At 40.6% G+C, this 27,924-nt stretch overlaps 1 protein-coding gene across 1 annotated transcript; it reads left to right on the forward strand.

Annotated features, from left to right (window-relative positions):
* Positions 1-27,916, forward strand: LOC130078020 (fas-binding factor 1 homolog). The gene is made up of 28 exons (XM_056243476.1): positions 1-30; positions 1,225-1,252; positions 1,343-1,469; positions 1,610-1,670; positions 2,835-2,885; positions 2,971-3,076; positions 3,149-3,220; positions 3,319-3,375; positions 3,448-3,673; positions 4,754-4,863; positions 5,353-5,449; positions 6,403-6,759; positions 6,838-6,909; positions 6,993-7,054; positions 7,744-7,859; positions 8,081-8,212; positions 8,696-8,796; positions 11,135-11,341; positions 13,944-14,051; positions 14,144-14,283; positions 17,105-17,223; positions 17,796-17,918; positions 20,048-20,233; positions 20,841-21,017; positions 21,102-21,239; positions 21,931-22,024; positions 22,124-22,227; positions 27,785-27,916. Exons 1-28 carry the CDS (start codon positions 1-3, stop codon positions 27,851-27,853), a joined length of 3,270 nt encoding a protein of 1,089 aa, XP_056099451.1. The 3' UTR covers positions 27,854-27,916.
* The last annotated feature ends 8 nt before the right edge of the window (positions 27,917-27,924 follow it).

Here is a 27,924-nt window from a genome sequence, read left to right on the forward strand (position 1 = left end):
ATGTTATGTTCCCTCAGTGAGGACCACATGGTAAGGACTAACTAAATACTGCATTAACTGACTGGCGCGTGCACGTGGACTACACTACCCACAATGGCCTATTGTAAACAGGAAGTGCGTCACGGAATTTCAAACCAGTAGAGCTCACACGGAATGATCAGTGTTTCAGAATAACATAAATAATAGTGTTTTGTTTATAAATCTTTCTCTAAAACTAAAGTGCGGCTTTATGTGTCGGTTTTGGTCGCATATATTCACGATCTTTAACTCTGAGGAACTGATTCATCAACACTAAAGCTCGTCTAGTCCAGAACACAGACAGGATTTAATTTTTACACTTGAATCCTCAGATCCGGATGCTAATCATCCAGACAGAACCAGAACCAGCGGCCGAAGCGGGTCTCCAGCGGGTCCAGGGCAGGATTTGAAGTTTGAACGATGATCAGCTGATCTCAGCGCTCGTGCTTTTGTTGAGGCTGCGGTCCCGGTTTCTATTGGTAACGGGCACGCGCACAGATTTCACCATAATAAACACTCCGTTTCTCCTTCTGGGAATCAGAATCAGATATGGTAAATATCATCTCTCTTACGTATATAAAACACAATATACACGTAAAACGAAAAAGTAATAAATACAATTTAATACTACAGTAGGCTACTGTACAACTAAACAAACACGTGGTGTAGAGGTTACAGATCTGGGCTCGTAACAGCTCGAAGGGTACCACTATTTTACTGTTACACAAGTTACATGTTGTTATTATAGTAATTACAATAATAAATTATGCATAATTAATTACATGGAACTGAACTTAATCCTAACCTATAGTAAGTACATAGTTAATTATTATTACTCAGTAGGCTATTTATGTATAATTACACTGTAACAAGGACACCAAAATAAAGCGTAACCATTCAATCCACATAGGGTTTAATCTGTTAATTACTAAACCTGTAATAAATAAATAAGTGTTAATTTATTAACAGTATTTAATATGTCAATATTTTGGACTTCTTTTGTAATTAAACGTTGTATCTATTTAATGCTACCATGGTATTTAAATATACAGTGTAGCCTAATATATAGTGTATTGTAAATCATTGTTTTAAAAGAATTTATACAATCCTGGGCCATGTGATATTATTCTGAGGTTTAATAAAGCACAATAATAAAATGATAGTAATGTAGTAGTATAAAATGTATCTCATCTTCATCTTTTTCAGACGTCAAAGCAGAAGAAGGGTCTCAGAGGTGAGTTCAGTCAGCCGGTGTGTGTGTGTGTGTGTGTGTCTCTCTTATGTGTGATTGTTGTGTGAGCTGTGGTGTTTCCTCGTCTCTCAGGCTCTATAGATGACGTGTTAGGAGATCTGCTGGGTGGTGATGATGATGAAGGTCCGGTGAAGGTGCGAACGCCAGCGCTCGTGTCCAGCAGACCCTCGGCCGTCCTCACGTCACGCAGCGGGAAGAGGTGTGTGTGTGTGTATGTGTGTGTGATGATGGATGATCATCATCTAGTATGAGTCTCAACAGTCTGAGAGATGAACTGAGACACAAATAGAGTCCGTCACCTGTGTAAACGTCACGTAGAGCTGCTGTGTGTGTGTTCAGGTCGCTGCTGGACGATGATTTCTTCAGTAAACTGGCAGAAGAGGCTGAGAAAGATGAGGAGGTGAGACACGAGCTGTGGATCAACACCTTTAAACACTCGGCATGTTCATAAAGCACTTTAAAAACTACAGAGTAAACTTAAATGCTGTACAATTAAAAGAAACTAAGATAAAACAGGCAAAAATGTATAAATTAAGCATAATTACATGTGACAAACCCAAACTTAACTCTAAACTTAACCTAAACTTCGTTAATTATTATTGCTCAGTACTTAAATGCATAATTACACTGTAACAAGGACACCTTAACATTAAATTAATAAATGCATAATAAAGAAATAATACAGGCAGCCCATTTCTAGATAAATCGATCAGATGAAAGTCCAGATTAACTTACTCAGTGTTATTTTAGCATCATTGATATATCATTATAGTGTTTATTACAATGTTGGATTAGTTTTTGTTTGTGTATTTTCTATTTTAATTTTGTTGTGCATTTTTGTCATTTTTATTAGATTCGTTTTTTAATGAGTCTAGTTTTGAGGAAATTTACCTTTAAAAGTAATGCGTTACAATATTGCGTTACTCCTTAAAAAAAGGAAGTACCGGTAATAAATTTTTATGGAAAGTAATGCGTAACTATTTTTCTTAATTTTTATTTCAGTTTTGGTTATTTTAATACTTCGAGTTAAACTAAACGAAAATGAGAAATGTTGCCTTGTAAAGTAAAATAAAATAAGTTTGTTAAAAATATTTCAGTTAATGCAACAAATTTTTTTAATGGTTTTAAACAATGTAAACTAAATTTAAACTGTTAGTTAAGTTAAAATATTTTCCATTTTCATTTTAACGTTTTAGTGATTTTGTTGTGTGTTTTGTTCATTCTTTTATTACATTTATGTTTTTTTTATATATAAATAATTTTACCATATTCATTTTTATTTCCGTTTTAGTTATTTTAGTACTTTAAGTTACATTTAAGGTACTCAAGTTACATACATTGCCTTGGAAACTGAAATAAAATAAGGTTGTTTAATTATTTCAGTTAAAGTTTTAATTTTATTTCAGGTATAACACATTTTTTTACGGCTTTAGTTGTAATTGTTGATAATAACCCTGCGACAGTGCGTCTAAACTTTTACGTCTCTTCTATAAAGACTCTTGATCTCTTCTATTGGACATTCCCTCAGTGTGTGTGTGTGTGTGTGTGTGTATTTGTGTCTCAGGTGTCTGATGTTTCTGAGGCCGATCCTGCCGCTCTGCTGGACAGCATGAAGGTAAGCCAAGCTGCTTTCTGATTGGCTGAAATTGAGCTGTGACATCATCAAACGTATGACGTCACTCCGCCTTTGTTCACTCCAGGACATAGACGACATGGATGCGGATCTGTTCAGCTCGAAGAAGAAGCCGAGCTCAGCTCCGGTCCAGAGGAAAGAAGTGAAAGGAGGAGATAAGAGCAAAGCCACAGGTACGTTTCCTTACGAGTGAGATTTGAACAAGAGATGCGACTGTTTTTAAAGTGTCTCGTGTGTTTTTACAGAGGAAACGGTGAAAAAGCCCAGTTCGGCTCCGGCATCCACCGCGAGAGCTTACAAGAAGTTCAGCTTTCTGGGTAAGAGCAGAACCCACGCCTGTCTGAGCGTGTTAACAGGCTTCATTAGGGGTTTGATTGTCTCCATTTGCTCCATTTTCCTGCTGCATGTGGTTCAGATGATGAAGGTGGGGGTGTTGATCCTCCTCTTCCTCCTCCTCCTCCTGATGATGAAGGTATCACAACAACGCTTTTACACGAACCTCCGTGAGATAGACCACTGAGAACCCGTTCTTCACGTTTCACAGGTAACATGGACGGTTCGTTGGATGATTTACTGGACGATCTGGAAGACAAGCAGAAGACGATGAAGAAAAGCGAGCCGCCGCGCTCTTCCTCACCCGTCGCTGCTCAGAAAACAGAGAGGAAGAGGGACGAGCTGACGTTCGATGATGAGGATGATCTGATGGACGCTCTGGGCTTCAGAGAAACACACAAATCAAATGGAAACGCACCGACAGTGAAGAAAGAGAGGTATGTTTGGACTCTGGAATCCTGGGAGATTTTCCTCCCTTTGGATGAAATCACTAAAAAGTGCTGCTTTTCTCATCAAAATAATAAAATTCAAGCCACTGGGGACGATCATAAACAACAACCCTGTTAGTATAGATTGAGCAAATAATAATAACACATTTATACATTAATTATTAATATTAAATACTTTTTTATTACATATATAGTACAAGCAAACAGAAAAGATTTCAGGTTCGTTCAATAATAAGTGTTGCTTTTTCCATTTCTTATGTACATTTCTAAATGTTTGGATTATATATAACAGAAAAGTATTTAATACTTATATTAATACAACAACTTCTACTACTACTACTACTAATAATATTGTTATTATTATCACTATTAAGTACTTATCTGTTGTATATAATCCAAAGAATCAGAAAATCAAACATTATTAGTATTTACATTGTATCATTATTTACATATTTTATTTATATATAATTTATTTTGGCTCATTCTATAACCAGCGCCGCTTTTTCCATTGCTTAAGTAATTTTTATTTTATTTATATTATATTATATTATTTTAATTTATTTTATTTTAGTCTCTTTCAATAACCAGTGCTGCTTTTTCCATTGCCTAAGTACATTTTTATTGTTTATTTTTTTTATTATTATTTATTCATTTTATATTTTATTTTATGGTCATTCTATAGCCAGCGCCACTTTTTCCATTGCTTAAGCAAATTTTTTTTTTTTTTTTCTAAAAAAAAATAATAACCAGTGCTGCTTTTTCTTTCTTTCTTGCGTTGATTGTCTTTATATATATATTCACTTTGTATGCAGTCAGTCAGTTTGAGTGCAAAACCATTAAATATTAAATTTATCTTGAGATGGCATAATTCAATTTATCAACATTTAAAGCCAATGTTTGTCTTATATAATTCTACAAAACACATAGTTCAGAAATAGAAAAGGCATGAACCCCAATGGTTTCTTGTTTAGATAATGTACACACTGCTCCTCCGTCTCTGCTTTTTGTGACTGTGTGCACTGAGAAGCACGCGCCTGTGATGTGTGTGTGTGTGTGTGTCCTCACCAGCGATCCTCCTCTGAGAGCTCGCACCAAACTGGACGAGATCTTGGGCCGAGGGACGTCTCCTCGTCTGCTGGAGAGACCCGTGACGGGAGAGAAGAGCTCGACGGGGAGAGGTCAGGATCTCAGATTACTGTGAAGGCCACGGATCACTCAAGACACTATTAAGAGAGAATGATTCAACGACACACACAAATCGCAGTCTTTCATTGATGTTCTAGATCACATCACAGCTCAAGCAGTGGAACATTCGGTTACACTTTAGTTTAAGGTGTCATCGTTACAGTGTAATTATACATTTAAGTACTGAGTAATTTTAATCAACTACATGTTCTTACTATAGGGTTAGGGTAGGATTAGTGTTTGGTCGAGGGTTAGTTACATGTAATTATGCATAATTTACTGTTATTACTACGGTAAGTACATGTAACATATGTAACAAGGACACTGTAAAATAAAGTGTCACCGAACATGAACTCATTGATTGTGTACATGAATGCAATACAAGTCACTTCGCATCAAAGCATCTGCCAAATGCATAAATGTGATCAATGAATGATTGGACTCTGTGGATGAGCACTAACCGCTGGTCCCACTGTCTGCAGCCCCTCTGGTGGACGAGGAGGACTTCACCTTCGGCTCGTATCAGCCCACGATGGCTTCGACTCCAGAGGGACGTCAGTCCCGGAGACAGTCTGTCAGGTGAGTGCACACACACACACACACACACACACACACACACACACACACACACACACACACACACACACACACACACACACACAGACGTTCAAAGTGTTGCTCTACTTAAATCAAGACATGAAAAAGATAAGTAGTCTTATTTTCTGAATGAAGGTAGTTTAAGAAGTCAGAAAAATCATCTTGTTTCCTCTGAATTATTTTTCTGAGAGGATTTTGCTTATAAATGTATCGTGATTGGTTTATATATTTGTACTGCGGGGAAAGACAAGACAAAAATACTGTGACTTTTGGTAGATTTTAGACACAAGGGCTGCTTACACCAGCCAATACTGTCAAACCAAGAATTATTCAGACACTAGATGTCATTTTTGATATTTTTTTACTAGTGTGTGCACTATAGTTAATTTATGTAAGTGAGGAGAGCAAAATAAAGTAAACTGTGACATATAATACCCAAAAATTCTTCATACAGTAAAATTTATAAAAATTTGGGACCAAAAAGTATTCAGACACTTTGACCTGATCATGTTTAAGTGTGTTTTATTTATTGCTAATGCACCTTTTTACACACAGACTGAACAGAATGAAGCATTGCTTGGTCACTGGTTGAGCTAAACTGGCATTATGTATAATAGTGTAGTTAAATTTATCAGCTGACAGATATTCAACATAATTCATCTGTGTTCAGTCTAACAGAAGGACGGACAAAACCAGTGAAATATCAACTGATCTGATAATATTTATAGTTATATTATAGATAATAGATAATAATATAGTTCTGCTCATATTTCATTACCATTTTCTATAAACTACAGCGAATAAACTGTGATAATGTGAGAAATGTTGTCTGAACACATCTTGGTTTGACTGTATATCGGTTTATCACTGTATTGATTCATTTTATTTGCATAAATCAGTTTCATTAAAGCTAAAAAGCTTGTGTTTGGTGTCAGATTCTCGACTGAAGACGTGAGCGCTCACTCGCCCGAACACAAACCCAAACCCTCGTCACGTGCCGTCCGGCCCCGATCGGACTGGCTCGGCCTGAAGCGGGAGGAGGAAGAGGAACAGATGAAGGAGGAACCCAAACAACCTATCCCAGAGGCCCTGAAGACTCCAGCGTCTCCATCATCACCGGCTGGAGAGGAGACGCCCGCACCCGCGTCTCCTAAAGCCATCTCGAGAGACCAGGACTGGCTCTCTGGAGCGCTGAGCCGCAGGAAAACACAGCCCGTCAGCCAATCAGAGGCGAGAGAGAGCAAACAGGAAGTGACGTCGGGTCCGGCTGAGGAAGTGGACGTGGTTCTCAGGTGAGGGTTTGTGAATGAATGTCGTGTCGGACTGGATGGAGATGCAAAGGTTTGCTGTAATGTGTGTTGTGTCCGCAGCTCTAAACCAAACGCCTCTTCAGCCTCACGAAGACGAGCAGACGAGCCTCCCGTCCCGAACACAGAGCACAGGTACAGTCCACGCTAACTCTGCTGTGGGCGTGCGATTCATGTGGCACTAAGTGTGTGTGTGTGTGTGTGTGTGTGTTTTCCAGCAGAGAGTCCACTGGCATCTCTATCCAACACAACTCAAGCACAGAAACGCAACATAAACCTGGTACAGTCAAACATTGCTCTCACTCAAATACTATTATTAAACTCTTATGAATTGCACAGTCATGGAAAACTCAAAGTTTTGAAAAGTCACGAACGTTTTACTGAAGATAAATGTTAGTAGTTAGCTAGAAATTGCTTTTTTTTACTTCTAGAACATGATTATCCAATGAAATCTATTAAAAAAAGAAATAGAATTAGAACTTTAGTGGATTATGGGAATGTTTTCATTCATTTCAGCTGATTTTGATTTCTACGGTTAGTTTCTATTCCCGTTACTAAAGTCCCTTCAGGAAACACCGTTCTATTCTGTTAGCAATTCAATTACAGAAGTGAATGACTTTAAACAAATTAAAATCAACAAATAATATTTAAATTTAACCAACGATTAATGTATTTAAATACTTATAATAATAATGCATTATTAAATATTACCATGACGTATATGTGTGTTCTTAAAACGAATTCAGTGAAATAAATAAAAAGTAATAGTAATAATAATATGTATTATGAAAATTAAATATTAACTTGATGTATAAATATTTTTTATTACATTTCAGTCATGAAAATGTTTTCACATTACATAAATGAGAATTTAGGGACCGTTTCTTAATTATCAAGAAAATGCATGTTAATGTGGAACATCTTATTGGTGCTAAAATGTGTATGATGTGAATGTGTGTATGATTAAAGCGTCTGTTGTTTCAGTGTTTGCACCAGCGGAGGACCTGTGTCCTGCTGCACCTGTGACCCAAACACACACACCTCTGCCTGCAGACAACCTACAGCAGCTGCTGTTACAGCAACAGGTCAAACACACACACACACACACACACACACACACACACACACACACACACACACACACACACACACACACACACACACACACACACAGACAACCTACAACAGCTGAACCTACAGCAAGAGGTCAAACACACACACACACACACACGTACAACACTAAACACGCTCTGATGTGGATTCATATTCAGCAGACTAATGTGTGTGTGTGTGTGTGTGTGTGTAGTTGGCTCAGTCTCATCTGTGGGGTTTGAGCGGCTCTCTGGACGTGAACGCACACAGACACAGAACAGACACGGACCATCAGCACGCAGAAGTGACAACACTGCAGAAACGCATCATTCAGCTGGAGGCACAGGTACACACACACACACACACACACACACACACACACACACACACACACACACACAATAAAGTAAATTAAATTAAAGCAATAAACCACCAGCAGACGCTTTACTCTGCATTTCCAGGTGGGAAGACATATGCTAAAACAGCAGTAACTGTGGTAAATAAAAATGTAACTACTTAAATCACAAAAACTATTCAAATTAAATTAATTGACATCAGAGAACATGTGAATGTGTTGTTAAATTATAAAAATACTCACTTCATATCTCATGGAGGCTTCAAGTAAATATTTTACTTTGAAAGAGTTTGGCTGATACAGCTGAAGGATGTTTATGGTTCAAGCAAAATAAGGTGAAACTAATGCATTAATACAGAATGCAACTGGTGTGTGTTACAAGTGTGTTTGTATCAGCTATTTTAACGTGTTTCGTCCGATCACAATGCAAAACAGTATGAAAAAATATGTGTGTGTGTGTGTGTGTGTGTTCAGGTGAGGAGCTCACAGCTGGAGAGAGATCAGAATCAGATGCTGTTAGAAAGTGTCCAGCAGAGGCACAAACAAGACACTGAGATCATGGAGAACATGCACAGGTAACACACACACACATACAGAAACACACACACACACACACACACACACTCACTCACACTCACACTCTCAATCACATACACTATCACTCTGTCACTCAAACTCTCACTCTCTCTCACACACATACATACACTCTCACTCTCTCACTCAAACTCACACACTCGCACTCTCACTCAAACTCACACTCTCACTCACACACACACACATACATACACTCTCTCACTCAAACTCACACTCTCACTCACACACACACACATACATACACTCTCTCACTCAAACTCACACTCTCACTCACACTCTCACTCACACTATCTCACTCAAACTCTCACTCACTCTCTCTCACACTCTCACTCACACTATCTCTCTCACTCAAACTCACACTCACTCTCTCACTCAAACTCACACTCACTCTCTCACTCAAACTCACACTCACTCTCACTCTCACTCACTCACTCACTCACTCAAACTCACTCTCACTCACTCACTCAAACTCACTCTCACTCACTCAAACTCACTCTCACTCACTCACTCAAACTCACACTCACTCTCTCACTCAAACTCACACTCACTCTCTCACTCAAACTCACACTCACTCTCTCACTCAAACTCACACTCACTCTCACTCTCACTCACTCACTCAAACTCACTCTCACTCACTCACTCAAACTCACTCTCACTCACTCACTCACTCAAACTCACACTCACTCTCTCACTCAAACTCACACTCACTCTCTCACTCAAACTCACACTCACTCTCTCACTCAAACTCACTCTCACTCACTCACTCACTCAAACTCACTCTCACTCACTCACTCAAACTCACACTCACTCTCACTCACTCACTCAAACTCACACTCACTCTCTCACTCAAACTCACACTCACTCTCTCACTCAAACTCACACTCACTCTCTCACTCAAACTCACACTCACTCTCTCACTCAAACTCACACTCACTCACTCTCACTCACTCACTCACTCACTCAAACTCTCACTCACTCACTCACTCAAACTCACTCTCACTCACACTATCTCACTCAAACTCACACTCTCTCACTCAAAATCACACTCTCTCTCACACTCTCACTCACACTATCTCACTCAAACTCACACTCTCACTCACACTCTCACTCACTCAAACTCACACTCACTCACTCAAACTCACACTCACTCTCTCACTCAAACTCTCACTCACTCTCTCACTCAAACTCACACTCTCTCTCACTCAAACTCACACTCACTCTCTCACTCAAACTCACACTCACTCTCTCACTCAAACTCTCACTCACACTATCTCACTCAAACTCGCACTCTCTCACTCAAACTCACACTCTCTCACTCAAACTCACACTCACTCTCTCACTCAAACTCACACTCACTCTCTCACTCAAACTCTCACTCACACTATCTCACTCAAACTCACACTATCTCACTCAAACTCGCACTCTCTCACTCAAACTCACACTCACTCTCTCACTCAAACTCACACTCACTCTCTCACTCAAACTCTCACTCACTCTCTCACTCAAACTCACTCTCTCACTCAAACTCACACTCACTCTCTCACTCAAACTCACACTCACTCTCTCACTCAAACTCTCACTCACTCTCTCACTCAAACTCACACTCACTCTCTCACTCAAACTCACACTCACTCTCTCACTCAAACTCACACTCACTCTCTCACTCAAACTCACACTCACTCTCTCACTCAAACTCTCACTCTCACACTCTCACTCAAACTCACACTCACTCTCACTCTCACTCACTCACTCAAACTCACTCTCACTCACACTATCTCACTCAAACTCACACTCTCTCACTCAAAATCACACTCTCTCTCACACTCTCACTCACACTATCTCACTCAAACTCACACTCTCACTCACTCAAACTCACACTCACTCACTCAAACTCACACTCACTCTCTCACTCAAACTCTCACTCACTCTCTCACTCACTCTCTCACTCTCTCTCACTCAAACTCACACTCACTCACTCAAACTCACACTCACTCTCTCACTCAAACTCTCACTCAAACTATCTCACTCAAACTCGCACTCTCTCACTCAAACTCACACTCTCACACTCTCACTCACTCACTCAAACTCACACTCACTCTCACTCACTCACTCACTCAAACTCACTCTCACTCACACTATCTCACTCAAACTCACACTCTCTCACTCAAAATCACTCTCACTCACTCTCACACACACTCACGCACACTCACTCAAACTATCACTCTCACACTCTCACACACTGAACCCATGGAGAACATGCACACACACTCAAACTGTGTTGAAAGAGCTATTCTTTACACGCATGTGTTCTGGTCTCAGAGCGCGTGTGAAGCTGCTGGAGGAATCGTCTGCTCAGCGAGAGTTGCGCTCGCGTCAGGAGAACGAGGATCTGGCGGAGAGACTGGCGGCCGTCACACGTGTGGCGGAGCAGGAGCGAGTCGAGATTCAGAACCAGCACCAGCGCAGACTCACACAGAGCCAACAGGACCGAGACCGAGAGGTGGAGAGACTCCGAGACCTGCAGAGGTGACGCGCACACGCACACACACACACACACTCACACAGAGCCAACAGGACCGAGACCGAGAGGTGGAGAGACTCCGAGACCTGCAGAGGTGACGCGCACACGCACACACACACACTCACACACTCACACAGAGCCAACAGGACCGAGACCGAGAGGTGGAGAGACTCCGAGACCTGCAGAGGTGACGCGCACACACACACACACACACTCACACACACTCACACAGAGCCAACAGGACCGAGACCGAGAGGTGGAGAGACTCCGAGACCTGCAGAGGTGACGCGCACACGCACACACACACACTCACACACTCACACAGAGCCAACAGGACCGAGACCGAGAGGTGGAGAGACTCCGAGACCTGCAGAGGTGACGCGCGCACACACACACACACACACAGAGCCAACAGGACCGAGACCGAGAGGTGGAGAGACTCCGAGACCTGCAGAGGTGAGGCGCACACGTACACACACACACACTCACACAGAGCCAACAGGACCGAGACCGAGAGGTGGAGAGACTCCGAGACCTGCAGAGGTGACGCGCACACACACACACACACACACACACACAGAGCCAACAGGACCAGGACCGAGACCGAGAGGTGGGGAGACTACGTGGAGGTGCAGAGGTGACGCGCACACACACACATACACACACACACACAGAGCCAACAGGTCCGAGACCGAGAGGTGGAGAGACTCCGAGACCTGCTGCAGAGGTGACGCCAGTGGCGGTTCTACATTGAATTACACCCCCCCCCCCCCCCCCACAAGAAAAACAACAACAACAATAAAATCACATACCGTTCATTTGAAAAAAAAAAAACAGTAAGAAAATCCAGTTATTTTGCTATATTAATCTAACTTTCAGGGAGGAACCATTAGCTCATTGGTTACTCGAATTCTATGCATGGCACACTTTTAGTTATGACTTGTTAAACTATACTTTGTCACGAAATAGAGTTTTTAAAAGTGAAAGTGGCCGAGAGATACATATGTAGTAACACAATACTTATCTCTTAAACAATTTCTAATAACTCTAATATTAACAACTATCCTAACTGTTTTAGACCTAAAATAGCTTAGGCCTTAAATGTCAGAGAAAAGGACAGAATCAGAGATTATTTTTTAATAGAAAATTGTACTTTGCATATTATATTGCATACTACTGTAAAAACACATAATTATATTTGATTTTAGTTGATCATTATGAAAATTATTTTCATTTCATGAATATAGTGACCAAAATGATCACGGTTAAACACAGAATCTTGTTCAAAAAGTAGGCCTAATACACAATGAAATCTATTCACCAAGTTAATAACATTAAAGATGATGGCCAAATTTTAAAGGAGTGTGTTTTATGTTATCTAATAACATGTAGGCCTACACGTTCAAATAAACTTTTGACAAAAAAGGTTTTATAAAAAGATAATCCTCACATATTTCAGCCTTTAAATCATCTTTATAAAAAGAATGGGTCAATAAAGATAAATTCCTGACATTTATAATGCACAGTAGCTTATTTTTTATTATTAATAGTACAATTCGGTCCGATTTTCCCATGGCTGTCGTTGCTATACAACCATGCACTGCGCTCTCCACAACGACAAAGAAGTTTTAGTAGCTAATGGATTTCCACCACAGAAAAACACTTGCTGTAGCTCTGCTAAAAGATTTATTTACGGAGAAGAGAAAAACACCCACGTGTTAGGGTGCACCCCCATACTGAAAAGATTAAAAATGTTCATCTCGCTGCTCCTGGAAAAAATGACCGCGTCGCTTCAATTATGAGCGCGCTTCCCGTGCGCCTACATTTGAAATAACGACCTCGAGTGCGCAAAAGACGCGATATGTGAACGGCCCCTTGGTGAGTTACCTCCAATCTGGAGACCCCCTTGACATAGCTTCTGTGCACGGCACCTTCTCAGCAAGCAGGGGCGCCATTGCCAATAATTGAATTGAAATGATAGAAAATAGAAAACCTTCGCGGCGCAGAGGATTTTTTTTAACTGCTCGTGCCGCCCCCCATGTGACATGAAAAAATGCCGCCCCGGGCGACTGCCCGGTTCGCCCGTGCCTAAAACCGCTACTGGGTGACGCACACACACAGACACCCACACTCACTCGCAGTGTTGGGGGTAACTCATTACAAGTAACTTGAGTTATGTAATCAGATTACTTTTTCAAGTAACTAGTGAAGTAATGCACTACTTTTAGAGTTTACAACTAAATATCTGAGTTACTTTTTCAAAAATAAGTAACCCAATTTACTTTCTTTTCTCATTTACTGACTGACAGCTCTCCTGTCCCCATGTTGAGACAAAGCGAAGTGCAGAGGCGCTGTGTGTAAACATGATGGTTATTGTTATTGTAGAATACTATCATGCAAACCTCCAATAACTAAATATGTCAGTTAATGGTCACTTGACGTTTAATTACTGTTTACATTTTCATTAAATTATTAGCTTTTCATAAAAAAAGAATAACTTTTGCTCAAATGTTTAAGCCCTTTAAAAGTTGATGATGGTAACAGAAATAAACGGACGAACCCACCCGAGTATAAAACAAGCTGGTTTGTTTGACGTGTGTGTGACAGGAAGTCCATCCTGGAGATGAAGAGAGATCACGAAGAGCAGATCCAGCACCTAAAGAAGCTGAAGGACGAGGAGATCGACGCCGTGACCAGCGCCACGTCCCAGACCAGGTGAAGCCCGCCAGCGATCACACACACACACACACACACACACACACACACACCCGCCCGTCAGACGCCTCTCATCATGTGTGTGTGTGCAGGTCTCTGACGGCCGTCATCGAGCAGATGGAGCTGTTCTCCCGCAGGCTGGGCGACCTGTCGTCTCGTGTGGAGAGTTCACATGAGCACACGGCTCAGGGGCTCGAGCTCGGAGCCAGACAGAGAGACCAGCAGCTCAGAGGTGCATCTGGACACACACACACACACACGCACACGCTAAACCACATCTGCTCATAGTTCGACTCGGTTTACACCTGGTGATGGTGTTTCGGTCGATCGGATCACAAGTGGATGAGGCAGACACATTCACGTTTACACCTGGTGTTTTATTCCATCTCTTTTGTCCACTTTCAACCACTTCTGTCCTGGTTTCTTCAATGGGAGGGTCTGTGTGCGGGTGAATGTGTGGGTTTTCAGATCTAATGGACAAAATAAGCTCACGCAGTGTACATATGAACACACCGGAGACGACGGAAAACACACGGAGAACATCAGCTTTAGTTTCTGCTCTGACAGACACAAGACCAGTCGAACACTGAGTGTGTGTTAGAAATCAGGAATGGAGAGAGAACATTGTGCTTGGTACATTTTTCATCTTCAAACCAAGCCTGGGCCTTCAGCCGACAGTTTAAATCCCGGCTGGCTAGTGGACTTCTCATAATGTTTACTCATTAGGTCAGTATGTGGAGAGAAGACAGGTCTTCTGTGGCTGTTTGAACACATTCGATCACATGAGCGTTTACACTACGGAAGCGATCCGGTCAAATGTGTTTTCGACTACCTCTAGAAGTGGTCAAAAGTGGACAAGCTCAAAACGTTTTTGACCCCGTTTACACCTGTATTTAGTGCCGTCCACCTGTGAGCTGATCGACCAAATCTTAATACCAGTAAACAGAGCATTTGAAGACTTTAGAAGCGCATGAAGAACTATAGGCGTGCAATTAAAATGCATCACATAATTTGTTTTTCCTTGATGAACTATGGAAGCTTTTTTCGCCACAGAATAAAAAAATTAAAAGGGTAACTGCGACTTTTTTACTCACAATTCTGAGAAAAAAGTAAGATTTGGGAGATAAAAGCTCACAACTGCAAAAAAAAGTCAGAATTATGAGATAAAATGATGTAATTACCCTATGTTTTTTTGTATTTTTATTCCTTGGCATAAACAGCTTCCAGAATCAAGGGATAGGAGACACAATTCTTTTATTAGAATACAAAAAATTATAATTATGTAATTATGTTTAAGCATAGAATTAAATGCCAGGTACAGTTTATTTTGTAACCAATAATGACCAGAAACATATGTGTTCTTCATAATGCTGGACTTTTAGTTATAAACAAGCCCGAAACACACTGGGACTCTTATTTTGAAAATGTCTGTTCTCATTCAAACATATGAGGGAGATAAAACATGCAGTCTTTCAACCATTTACAACACATTTCAATATATATATAATGTTATATATGAAATATATCTTCAGACCATGAAGAAAACAGTCATAATTAAATCAATAAGCAATCTATTAGCATTAAATCTGCAGTATTCAGTGATTGTAAAATCCTATGAAGCCACACAACCGTGCCATGTGTTCACTTTGAATGCGCAGCGATCGTATTTATTTAATGTTAACATCACCTTTTGAAATTGAATAGTCATATTAAACCATATTGCGATTCCTGTTTTACAACCTCAAATTTAAGACCTTAAAGGCACACTGTGGAACTTTTCAACCTTTATAATATATGACCAAAACCCATTGAGATGGTACATCGACTTACAATAGGTTGAATGACACGTCTGCCGAAGCCTGAAGGTGTCTGTATCGCTTTTCCTAGCACTATGTAACTTCGGGTTTCGGGTAGGAACCCGAGCACAAAAAGAACTACAAAATTCAATCGCTTTACGGCATACGTCACTTCCCCCACCACCCACAACTTCCTCAGATTCTGACGTGAGTGCTCAACTCGCGTTTGATTGCCGTCTGTATGTTTTCGTCATGGCCGAACCAACAGCTACAAGGAAGAAGGCAAAGGTTTTGTCAGAGGACACTAAAAAAAAGAAAAAGGCATAGTGACAAATGAAAAGCCAAGACGAGGATCACCATTGGTCCAGCGTTCGCTCGCTGGCGTGAGCTTCAGGAGGAGGAGGGGTGCCCGACCGATGCTGACGCTTGCCTGCACGTTTCCAAGGTGACCCAGATAAATCATATAAGTAGTGTAGTATTTTCTGGTGTTGGTGTTCAGCCGATGGTGTTATGAGTGTAATAAAATGCCCACAGCCCATTGTTCATTTCTACACACAAACACAGCCCGCCACAGTGCAGGGCTCGCACAAATAAAGTCGACTCATGTCAAATGTACATTAAATGTAGTGAACGTGCCCACGACTCAGTGCCCACAAACACTACACACAACATGTCCCACGGTTTCTGTAAAACGAAACCAACACACATAAGTTACAGTCAGCTCAGGCCGACGGTGTTTTTAGTGCAGTAAATGTGCCCGCCGTCCCGCGCCCCGCGCCCACATTCACTCACAGACATGTTAGCACTGCCCCACAGGGCTCGCCCCGCTCGCTCTCTCTCAGCAGACTGCTATAAGGAGGGAATCGAGCGCGGCCAGGCTGCCCGCCTCAAACACTACAAGCACACACAATCTAAAGACACGGGAGGCTGACCCACTGTCTATGGGATGACCGGTTGACTTTTGCGACAGTGCTGCGGAGCTTGTGGCCTCTAGGGACGCTAGACGTGAAAGTTACAGGTCGAGCGCCACTAGTGGCCAAAAGTTCCGCGGTGTGCCTTTAATCTTAGATTTTTTTTTTACCTTAAATATGAAAAAAATTAATTTAAGACGTTTTAAAAAGACCCGTGAGTACCTAATTCATATTCGCACGCGCGTTCCCGAACACCTTTTACAGTTCACACACATCTATTTTCAGTCGTAACTCATAAATGTGAGTGAAACAAAGGAGCTGATGTGAATGTGTGTTTGGCTCTCAGTGCTGCAGGAGCGTTTGAGTCAGCAGCAGCGCGAGATGAGCGACGAGAGGTCACGGCTCAAAGAGGTCATCGCCAAGATGGACACACAGCTGGGCGAGCAGCAGAGACAGCTGGAGAAGGTGGAGAAACTCCACCGCATGCACAACACACACTCAGTTACAGGCTCTGAACATGAATAAAACATCAGTCAGAACACCAGACTGTTTAACAGTCGCTTTTCCACCGTCGGGCTGAAGAACGGAACTGGCCAAGCACACATTTGAGCAATGTAAACACAAGTTAAGAATACAATTAAAAGAAATATTCTAGACGGCAACAGTGTCGGCCCAGATCCGGCCCACATCTGGGACATGTGGATTCCAAGGTATGTTTTAAGTGAACATAAACAGTTGATAAAGAAAACACTAATGGATATGTGTGTCAGCTCTTAAAGTGACAGCAGCCTAATATTCCTGGGCCGGATCTGGGCCGACACTATGTTGCTGTCTGGGATCTGTTCATCCTCCATAACGCGTCGTTATTTACATCTCATACCATCATACCATCTTGCTTAATTCGAGAGCTCTGTTATCAGCCCCACAGTGGGAAATTAAACCACATACGTACCCGTCTGGATCGGCACGGACGAGAGCGGTCGAGCAACGAGAACGGGAAAAGCGGCTCATGATGTTGCACTGGTTTGTGTGTTCAGGAGCGCTGGCGTGTGACGTCAGAACAGGCCAAAGCAGAATCCTCTCTGAGAGGACTGGAGGAGGAGAGACGGACCATGATGCAACACTTCAGCATGGAGAGAGAGGAGCTGGAGAGGGCAAAGGTCAGGCACAAAATGACATCACATCACTCATTAAATATGAAGAAAATTATAAATTCTATATTGGTTTTAGATACACATCGAATAGACACACGATACCAGCTGCTCTTTCTCTCTCATCTCTCCGACAGCGAGTTACACACAAACCCGTCTCTACTCACTCACTAACTCACTAGTTTCATTTGCTTCGGGTGAATATTTTTGGCTGTTGCAGGGCTTGAATTTTAGCCTGAGATTTCACGAATTGTACATAATTTTAGGGTGCTTTCACACCTAGATCGATTTGTTTTGTTCCGGAACAGATCCGAAACAGAATACTTTGTTCCGAATCAATTTAATACGTCACTCTGTTCACACCACACTGTTGTAAAGCGGTCCAAATCGCGCACCCTTCCAGGGCTTTCCTTACGCCATTACGTCACTACCTCATGCGTGCAGGTCGCGCATTCCATTGTGGGACATCACCATGACAACAATAGCCTAACACAAAACGAATCGAGGGTTGACTTGGTGCTACGAAGAGGTGAAATGCCTCATAGATATTTGGTCGGAAGAACACATCTCCCGGATGTTGGACACTACACACAAGAACACCGAAGTGTACAAGAAGATCAGCTATAAAATGAAAGAGAGGGGTTATGAACGGTCCTTCGAGCAGCAAAGGCGAAAAAACTCCGACAGCAGTACATAAAGGTACGAGACCACCTTGCCTATTGATTTGTTCCGGTTCGTGGGTCGGTTGTGTTCTCACTACAAACGAACCGCCCCAGGGTTCGTATGGAATCGAGCCGAGACCACCTCTTCTAGGCGGTCTCGGCTCGGTTGTTTTGTTCCGATTCAGAGTGCAATTGTTGTGTTCACATATGACCAAACGAACCGGGCCAAAAGGGAAACACCCCTTTGTTTCGGAACAACGTCTCCAATCGATCCAGGTGTGAAAGCACCCTAACTCATTACCACGGATTTTGTTCACACACCCAAAGTGTGGCACATAAAGCCGCCTCTCAGTACTAAATCGAGCTCTTTTTTCGCTGCTTATCACGCTTAAACAGTCAAATACACACAAAATAATGTCACAATGGCGAGTATTCACATAAACACAGTCGGTGTGTGATGTTTCAAGTGAATGTAAACAGTTGAGAAAGAAAACGCATGTGTAACAGTATAATGGATCAGTGCGTCCGCTCTTAAAGTGACAGCTGCCTAATATTCCTGCCAACAAATTATGAGATAATATAAAAAATATCTATATGGCAGTTTTTCCCCCATGATATCGGTTAAAATTGTGGCTAGTAACTTTGGAAAACCACATATGTACATACATACGTATATATATACACACACACACTAAAAAACGGCATAATTTATACCAGATTTATTGTACAAACATTTACATTATTTAGTTATAAATTCTAAATAATGTGAATATTTTACTAGAACAGCCCCTTTTCGTTTCTTGATAGTTATTCTCCAATCCTTTGAATCTGTTACACATCAAAACACACACATGCCTTTCAGTCAAATTGACGGGAAGTGCAGTCATGTTGAAACAGTTTGTTGTTGGACATTACATTTCGGCCATTTAAATAAAACATAGTCAATTAAATACCTACATGTAACTCAAGAAACAACATATAAAAATGATTTCTGAGAAGTAAGTAGTCGCTTGCGTTACTACAGGAAATAGTCATGTGATGACAGACATCTCTGCAAATCTTTAATGTAGTAATTAGGGGTGTAACAATATATCGTGTAACAATCTATCGCAATGCAAAAATGCAACAATATCTATCGTGGATAGTGACAATATATATTGTGTATTGTGTATAGTTCGCCCAAAATAAAAACTGATGTGTGTATCGTATAATAATATTGTGTCGTGACTCGTGAATCGTGACATGAGGGTATCGTTACACCTCTAGTAGTAAGTCAAGCGCTTTATTGACACCGTACAGGAACAACAAGATTATTTACAGGTTGACTGAACTTATAATACTTGCAACTCCTGATGATGCATGTCGTCGTCTATGATGTGTTCTGCAAAAGTAGAAATAAACACAGCCAGAGGTGTTGTGTGAGTCAGCTGATGGCCTGGTTAAGGTTCAGGGCTGATCTGACTCTCTCTCTCTCAGAGCGCTCTGCTGGAGGAGCAGCAGTCCGTCATGACACACTGCGCTGAAGAGCGCCGGAAACTGGCGGCCGAGTGGAGCCGGTTCCACACGCAGGAGAAGCTTCGACAGGAGCGGGTCGAGAGAGAGGCCAGCCGCCTCATGGAGAGAGACGCGCACAGAGAGGGATCCATCCTCAGCATGGCACAGGTGTGTGTGTGAGACTCACCATCTAAACCTTCACACACTGTATCAGCAGATCACAGGACAACAACTCAACGTGCATTCGTTCATGCTTTACAGCTAATATTAAAGCAATAGTTCACTTCAGAATGAACATTTCAGAATGGAATGAATAATATGAAATGATACTCTACATAAGAAACTAAAACTGCCAGTAGGTGGCGGTAAATGTCTAAACAATTCGTTCAAACGGCTGATTCATTCAGGAATGAAGTAAATGGCTCTCTTTACGAGTGAGTCGTTGAATCATTTGTTCACCCGATTGATTCAGTCAAAAACACAGATTCATTCAGAAATGAAACACTGCTGTGTGTTGCTCGGAAAAGCACAGTCGTTCTAATCTGGCTTTATAGGTGAAGACAATATTGTGTAAAAAAAAAAAAACATTAACTTGTAATAAATGAAATTGTGAAGATGTAAACTAATCTGACTGTGGCAAAAACAGCAAGTCTTTTCATTCTCAATCAGACTATTCTACGTTTTAATGCAACTGACTTAAAGTGAATAAGTTTTATTCAGGGTTGTTTGAGGCGAGGCAGAGCAATCGATCCCGGTTTTCCTCTGTGATACCCAGGAGCAGGCGGATCTGAAGCTGCGCGCCGGAGAGCTGAAGCAGAAGGAGGAGTCGCTGCAGAGAGAGAGAGACGGTGTGGAGACACAGAGGCAGGAGCTGGACAGAGAGAAGGAGAAGCTGAGCGCCACGGCCCTGCGGCTCAAGACACGCGCTCAGGAAGTGGAGGCGTTCAGCAAGGTGAGGCCCGACGCGCCGCGGTCAGCGTGTGAGTGACACACCTGATCACGTGACTCTGACGCGTCCGCTCTGGTGTGTTTGCAGCTGGCGTCCGAGCGCTTCGAGGAGGGAGAGCGAGCGCTGAGAGAGGCCAGACAGCTGGAGGCCGGACATCAGGCCAGACTGCGCAGCATTCATGCACAGCTGGAGCGCCTCCGGCAGCAGGAGCACAGCTTACAGCAGGTCACTGAGGAACACCAGAGAAAAACTCCAAACAGATACATAGACACAGTTCTATATTGATATTTAGAATTATAAATAAAAAAATAACATTTTATTTCTATATTTATTTCATAATTTTAATATATATATATTCATATGTTTTAATAAATATGTAAAATATATGTATATTTGTGTCAATATTTATTTTATAAATCTAAAATAAATGGCAGTTGCCTTTAAAAGTTGTTCTCTACTCCACAAGCTACTAACAAAACACTGCATTGAAGAGATTTAAGGATGAGCACAATATTTAAAGATAAATCTTTATCAGAGCAATATTTAAATAGCACAATATCAGGTAGTAGTATTAAATTGAACAGATATATTTACATTAAACCACTAATAAATAGCCTAAACACTGATAAACAGCAGCTTTGAACTAAATTTTTCACTATAAAAAAGCATCATGTCATAGAGCGACTCGAATCAATGAATCGTTTTAACAATGTTACTTGATTAAAATACACTGTGCAAACAAACCGATTTCACTGAGGATATTTAGCAGCATGTTTGACTGAAACCATGAGTTTGGTCTCCCTACACCACTATTTGATGGAAATGTAGCTTGTTACTGGTAAATCTGCACTGATGCCACACACTACTCAGTAGTGTAGTCATCTAGCTACGTAACTCTGATCATGTGACCTCTCAGGAGCGCTTGAGGATGACGGATCATCACAGAGACATAGAGCGACTGAGACACACTCTTCCTGTCAATCCAGTGACGTCAGCGCCTCTCATCGCAGGTAATGTCTTTGTTTACATCCTCACTGAAGGCGTTCAGCGTCTCAGACAGTGAGTCACGTGTGTGTGTGTGTGTGTGTGTGTGTGTGTGTGTGTGTTAGATTTCTCTCCAGCGCTGGCCAGCACACACCTGAACGCCGCTGTCGACCCGCTGCCCGCCGAACTACACGCCCGACTCGCCCTCATCAAACACACCGCTGAGAAGGTACGACAACACCCATTCAATTCACAGATGATAACGTCACAATGCACACTTAAAGGTGCAGTGTGTAATATTTAGCAGCATCTAGTGGTGAGGCTGCGAATTGCAACCAACAGACGTTACGGTGGCCGACAGGAAGTGATGTCATCGTCTGAGACAGCAGAGAGTAGCCAGTTAAGCAATGAGGTTTCTTTACAAAGATTAATTAGGAAATTATATTTACTATTAATATAGTAATATATATTTATATTATTCGGTAAAGCGGTTCATTATGTAAGGTCTTTATACACCATTGAAAACATACTGATTTCAGACACAGCCCAACTTTCAACAAGTCAAAATGGCTACCTTCAGTTTAGAAACAATATAAAAAGCCTTCATTTATTCATGGCTATTACATTTTAAAAACATTCACATATAACCGCACACAACAATCCTCATTTAAATGCGAAAGTAAAGCCAAAAGTTCCTGAATAATTGAAATAAATCATACTACGGTTCAGCAAAAATAAAAGAATAAACAAATACATGCAAGAATTATTGAGTAAAAAAGGGAAGATCTCATTCCCAAATTTCCCATTGATGGTAAAGCAATTAATCCAAAGGTGTAAATAAAATAAAGTGAAAAAATAACAGATATTTTTGTTCAGCCAAATAAAACCCAAATGTAATTCCAAAATGCAACTAAATATCTTGATTAAAAAATACAAAATAGAATGGAAAGATCTGGCCAAATTTCCCATTGATGTTGAAGCCAATAATACAATAATACAATAGTGTAATAGTGTAAAAAGTATGTACATGTGCATTAAACAAAAAAATAAGCTCAAGTGTGTATTATATACATCTATGAAATGATTAAGTGAATAATTCAACCATATTCAAATCAAACAAGCAGTTTCTGAGCGAATCCAGTGGAAAATCAACAATTCACTTCAGCAAGCATAAGTAAAATATGCAAAAATAAATGAATAAATGAAAGAGGAAAGATCTCACCATATTTCCCATCGATTTTAAATCCAATAGTGGAATAATCAGTCGATCAGACGAGGATTGAGTTGATCCAGATTAACAGCCATTTACAATCCACTTCAACATCATAAACAAAACATTATTGTCTGTTGGTGTGGACCACAATAAAGTCTAGTTATCGCTAGTTCTTGGTCTAGGACCATTGTTTCACTTTTACACACTGCAAGTGTGTGTAGAACATTTGATTTCCCAATGATGGGACACACTTATAGTGTTGCAAAAATGCTTGTTTACAGAGCTTTTTATTTTTATTTTCAGCACTTACTCATTTTCACCCTACTCATCTTTGCACCAATACAACGTGCAACACTTTACGTTTTACCACAAAATCATATTATATTAGATATTATTTATATATCTCACTAATTTAACTTACAGTGGAATGTTTTCCTCAACATCGCACGATTTCGGGGCATGCGAGCTCCTGAACATGATGCATGATGGGATACGCTTATCCTCGAAGCGGTATGCGAGAAAATGCAATTTGGCATTTTTAAGACATGGGACAGTCTTACGCACTTACTTCCTGTCGCATACACACACTCTCAAGATCACAAGAGTGGGTATCTGATCAGGCCCATCATTTCTGTGGCCATGAGTGATTATTATTGACCCTTACCCATAATCCTTAGAGGTCGTTCTTTTAGGGTGGAAATAGGGCTATTTCATGGCATGTTTGGATGAATTATTTAATTTGCCAAATTGTGCAGTATACAAATTCACATGCATGAAATACTGTGTGTGTCGCATTAACCAGATTTTGTAAACACAGTATATAGACTGCACTGTGATCTAGTATTGCGTTACAAATACAATTTTATGACATGAAATCAAAACAGCAAATGAAAGTGAAGCAAAATGGCATATTAATAATCATCTGCTATTGCAATAAATGGACAGATGTGCAATGGTCCAAAATACATAATTGTGAAGGGGGGATTGGCAATACATTTATTAAAGATAAACTTTTGTGGTTCTAATACTTGAGAATCATTTATATGATTATAAATGCAATTATGAGATGATCTAAATCAAATTACACATTAAAAAAATGAATCTCAAATTCTTTAAATCCGCAGTAATTGCAGAGCTACTCAAATCATTAAACACCAGTACAATCAACATTAAGTTGACAGCCATTATTAATATGATTATTAATATGCCATTAATATGCCACATCATTACAAGATGGCGCCGTGCATGTGGCAGCCTGTCGCAGCAGCTCTGAATGTTTTTAACCTTTTTTATCTTTCTTATTTGTTTAATTCTTTTTATCGATGTCTGAGGAATGTGTATATGTGTGGTCCTAAGTTCGAGAGTATCAAGAAGCATTGGATTATGATCATTTTTATTTTGGCGTTCTTAATTGGAACTTTGGGGAATGTATCGGGAGCACCAAACTTTTGCTCCATTATGTATTCAAGAGAACAACTATTGGCACTTCAGCACACCGCGATGTCATCTGTACCTAGGAGGGAGATTCCTGTGGAATTAAGAAGGATGAGAAGGGGGTGTAGAGCTGGAGTAAAGCAGCGATTGAAGAAAAGACGATATAAACCATTTTTACCCGCGATTATCATGGGAAATGTCCGGTCGCTTGGGAATAAAATGGAGGAGCTCACGGCACTAACAAGGATGCAACGGGAGTATCGCGAATGCAGTTTTATGTGTCTAACTGAGACTTGGTTGAGCGAGAGAACGCCGGACTCGGTTGCAAAATTGGATTGTTTTCATCTTGTGCGAGCGGACAGGTGTGCTGCGGAGACGGGTAAGAGGAAAGGAGGTGGGCTGGCACTGTTTGTAAATGAACGCTGGTGCAATCCGGGTCATGTCACGATTAAAGAAAAACTATGCAATAAGGATATTGAACTACTTGCGGTGGGGCTGAGACCGTACTATTTGCCAAGAGAATTTTCTTATGTGATTGCGATAACGGTGTATATCCCTCCTTCGGCCAATGTGACAAATGCCTGTGAATATATTAATACTGCTACAGCTAGGATACAGTCAAAATATCCCCAATCACTGATTACTATCTCTGGTGATTTTAACCAAGCATCTTTACATCATACTCTCCCCACGTTTACTCAGTATGTGGACTGTGAAACGAGAGACAATAAAATCTTGGACTTGTTTTACGCAAATGTGAAAGAAGCCTACAGATCTTCACCACTTTCACCATTGGGACGATCGGATCACAACCTTGTTTATATTAGGCCCGTTTATGTTCCGGTTGTGAGGAAGCAACCGCCAGCAATAAGAACAGTTAAGATATGGTCTGATTCAGCCTATGAAGCATTAATGGATTGTTTCGAAACAACTGATTGGGACGTTCTGTGTAAATCACATGATGAGGACATTGATAGCTTAACAGAATGTATTACAGATTATATAAATTTTTGCGTTGATAACACAGTACCTACTAAAAAGATCAAATGTTATTCAAACAACAAACCTTGGGTCACCTCTGAGTTAAAATTATTATTAAATGAGAAAAAGAGGGCCTTTCTAGCGGGTGATAAGGATGAGCAAAAGAGAGTACAGAGGTTACTAAAAGTAAAAATTAGAGAGGGGAAAGAGAGTTATAAGTTAAAAACGGAAAGAAAATTACAAAATAAGAATGTGAGAGAGGTTTGGAAAGATCTAAATATGATGTCCGGACATGAGAATAAAGTAAGGAGACACATTGCCTCTGGTGGCCAGACATGGGCAGATGAATTAAATGTATTTTTTAACAGATTTGATGTTGGGTCAAATGATTTTGAACATTCCCCATTAAGTAGTTTACCACGTAGTTCTTCATCATATTCACCTCCAGCTCTAAGCTCATCCTTTTCTCCCATCTGTGAGTATGTTCCTGGTTTTTCGATATCAGTTGAACAAGTAAGGAGTGGGCTAAGGAGAGTTAAGATGAAGAAATCTCCGGGTCCAGATGGTATTAATCCTAGAGTTTTAAAAGCCTGTGCTGATCAGATCTGCAGGGTTGTTCATTATATTTTTAACTTGAGTTTGCGTTTAGAAAAATTACCTGTTTTATGGAAGACATCATGTATAGTCCCTGTACCTAAATTAACAAATCCCACTGAGTTCTCGCATTATAGGCCTATTGCATTAACAGCACAGTTAATGAAGGTTTTTGAGAGATTGGTATTAAACCATTTAAAGTTAGTATTGCGTGGTGCTGAGGATAAATTACAGTTCGCTTATAAAACTGGTGTTGGAGTGGATGATGCACTTATTTACCTTTTGCATAAATCCTTATGTCACTTAGAGACCCCGGACAGCACAGTTAGAATTACATTCTTTGATTTCTCTAGTGCATTTAATACTATTCAGCCTTCACTACTACGAAGTAAGATGGAAAATGTTGGAGTACATCAGGGTATGGTCAACTGGATAACTGATTATCTCTCTAATAGACCACAGTATGTGAGGATGCAGGACTGTGTGTCTCAAGTAGTGAAGTGCAGCACTGGAGTTCCTCAAGGAACGGTTTTAGCACCATTTTTGTTCACTTTTTATACATCAGACTTTCAGTATAATTCTAAATCTTGTCATCTTCAGAAATTTTCTGATGATTCTGTAATAGTTGGCTGTATAAAGCACCACGATGAGAGTGAATATAGGGAGCTAATAAAGAGCTTTGTGGACTGGTGTGATAAAAACGGTCTCAGGCTAAATGCTAGTAAGACAAAGGAAATAGTGGTTGATTTTAGTAGACTTCCTCAGAAAGCGGTACCAGTAAATTTAAGAGAGTCAGAAGTTGAGATTGTAACAACGTACAAGTATTTGGGTGTATATCTGAACAACAAGCTCAACTGGTCTGATAATACAATGCATGTTTATAAGAAGGGTCAGAGTCGTATTCATTTGTTAAGACGTCTGAGATCCTTTGGGGTACGTCAGGTACTACTTAAGACATTCTATGACTCTGTAGTCTCATCTGTGATTCTGTATTCTATCACTTGTTGGGGAGGGGGACTGATGGAAAAGGAGAAGAATAAGTTAAATAAACTCATAAAGAAGGCAGGCTCTGTTGTGGGGAGTGTATTACCCACTTTAGAGGAGATAGTGCAGGATAGAATGATTGGGAAACTTTCTCTTATGATTAATCATGACTGTCATCCTCTTAATGAAATATCTCGAGCTTTTGTGAGTACCTACAGCTCAAGATTAATTCATCCACGCTGCTACAAAGAGCGTTTTAGAAAGTCTTTTTTCCCAACCGCAATTAGATTTTATAATCAGTGTCATGTGAGATGATATATATATATTTATGTATTTATTCTGGTCGTATATAATCATGGTGCTTTGAAAAATTGATACTTGAGAACAAGACTTGTTGCTGTTGTGTATGTTGTTTGTTGTTGTTTATTTATTCATTGAATTTCTATGCTGTTGTGACACATAAATTTCCCCCTGGGGGATTAATAAAGTAAATCAAATCAAATCAAATCAAATTATCACCCTAAATGGACAACATCTCACACACACACACACTAAGTGTTTCTACTCATTCCTCTAACAGGACAGAGACTTCCTGCAGGAGGAGCAATACTTCCTGGACACTCTGAAGAAAACATCATTCAACACATGACAGGAGGCGTTTTCATATCTTTCTACAATGTTTATTCTCATCAAATAAAGCAGATTTCAGTTATTCTCATG

Source organism: Rhinichthys klamathensis, unplaced genomic scaffold (assembly GCF_029890125.1).
Source record: "Rhinichthys klamathensis goyatoka isolate OS25496 unplaced genomic scaffold, OSU_Roscu_1.1 h1tg000799l_1, whole genome shotgun sequence".
NCBI lineage: Eukaryota > Metazoa > Chordata > Actinopteri > Cypriniformes > Leuciscidae > Rhinichthys > Rhinichthys klamathensis.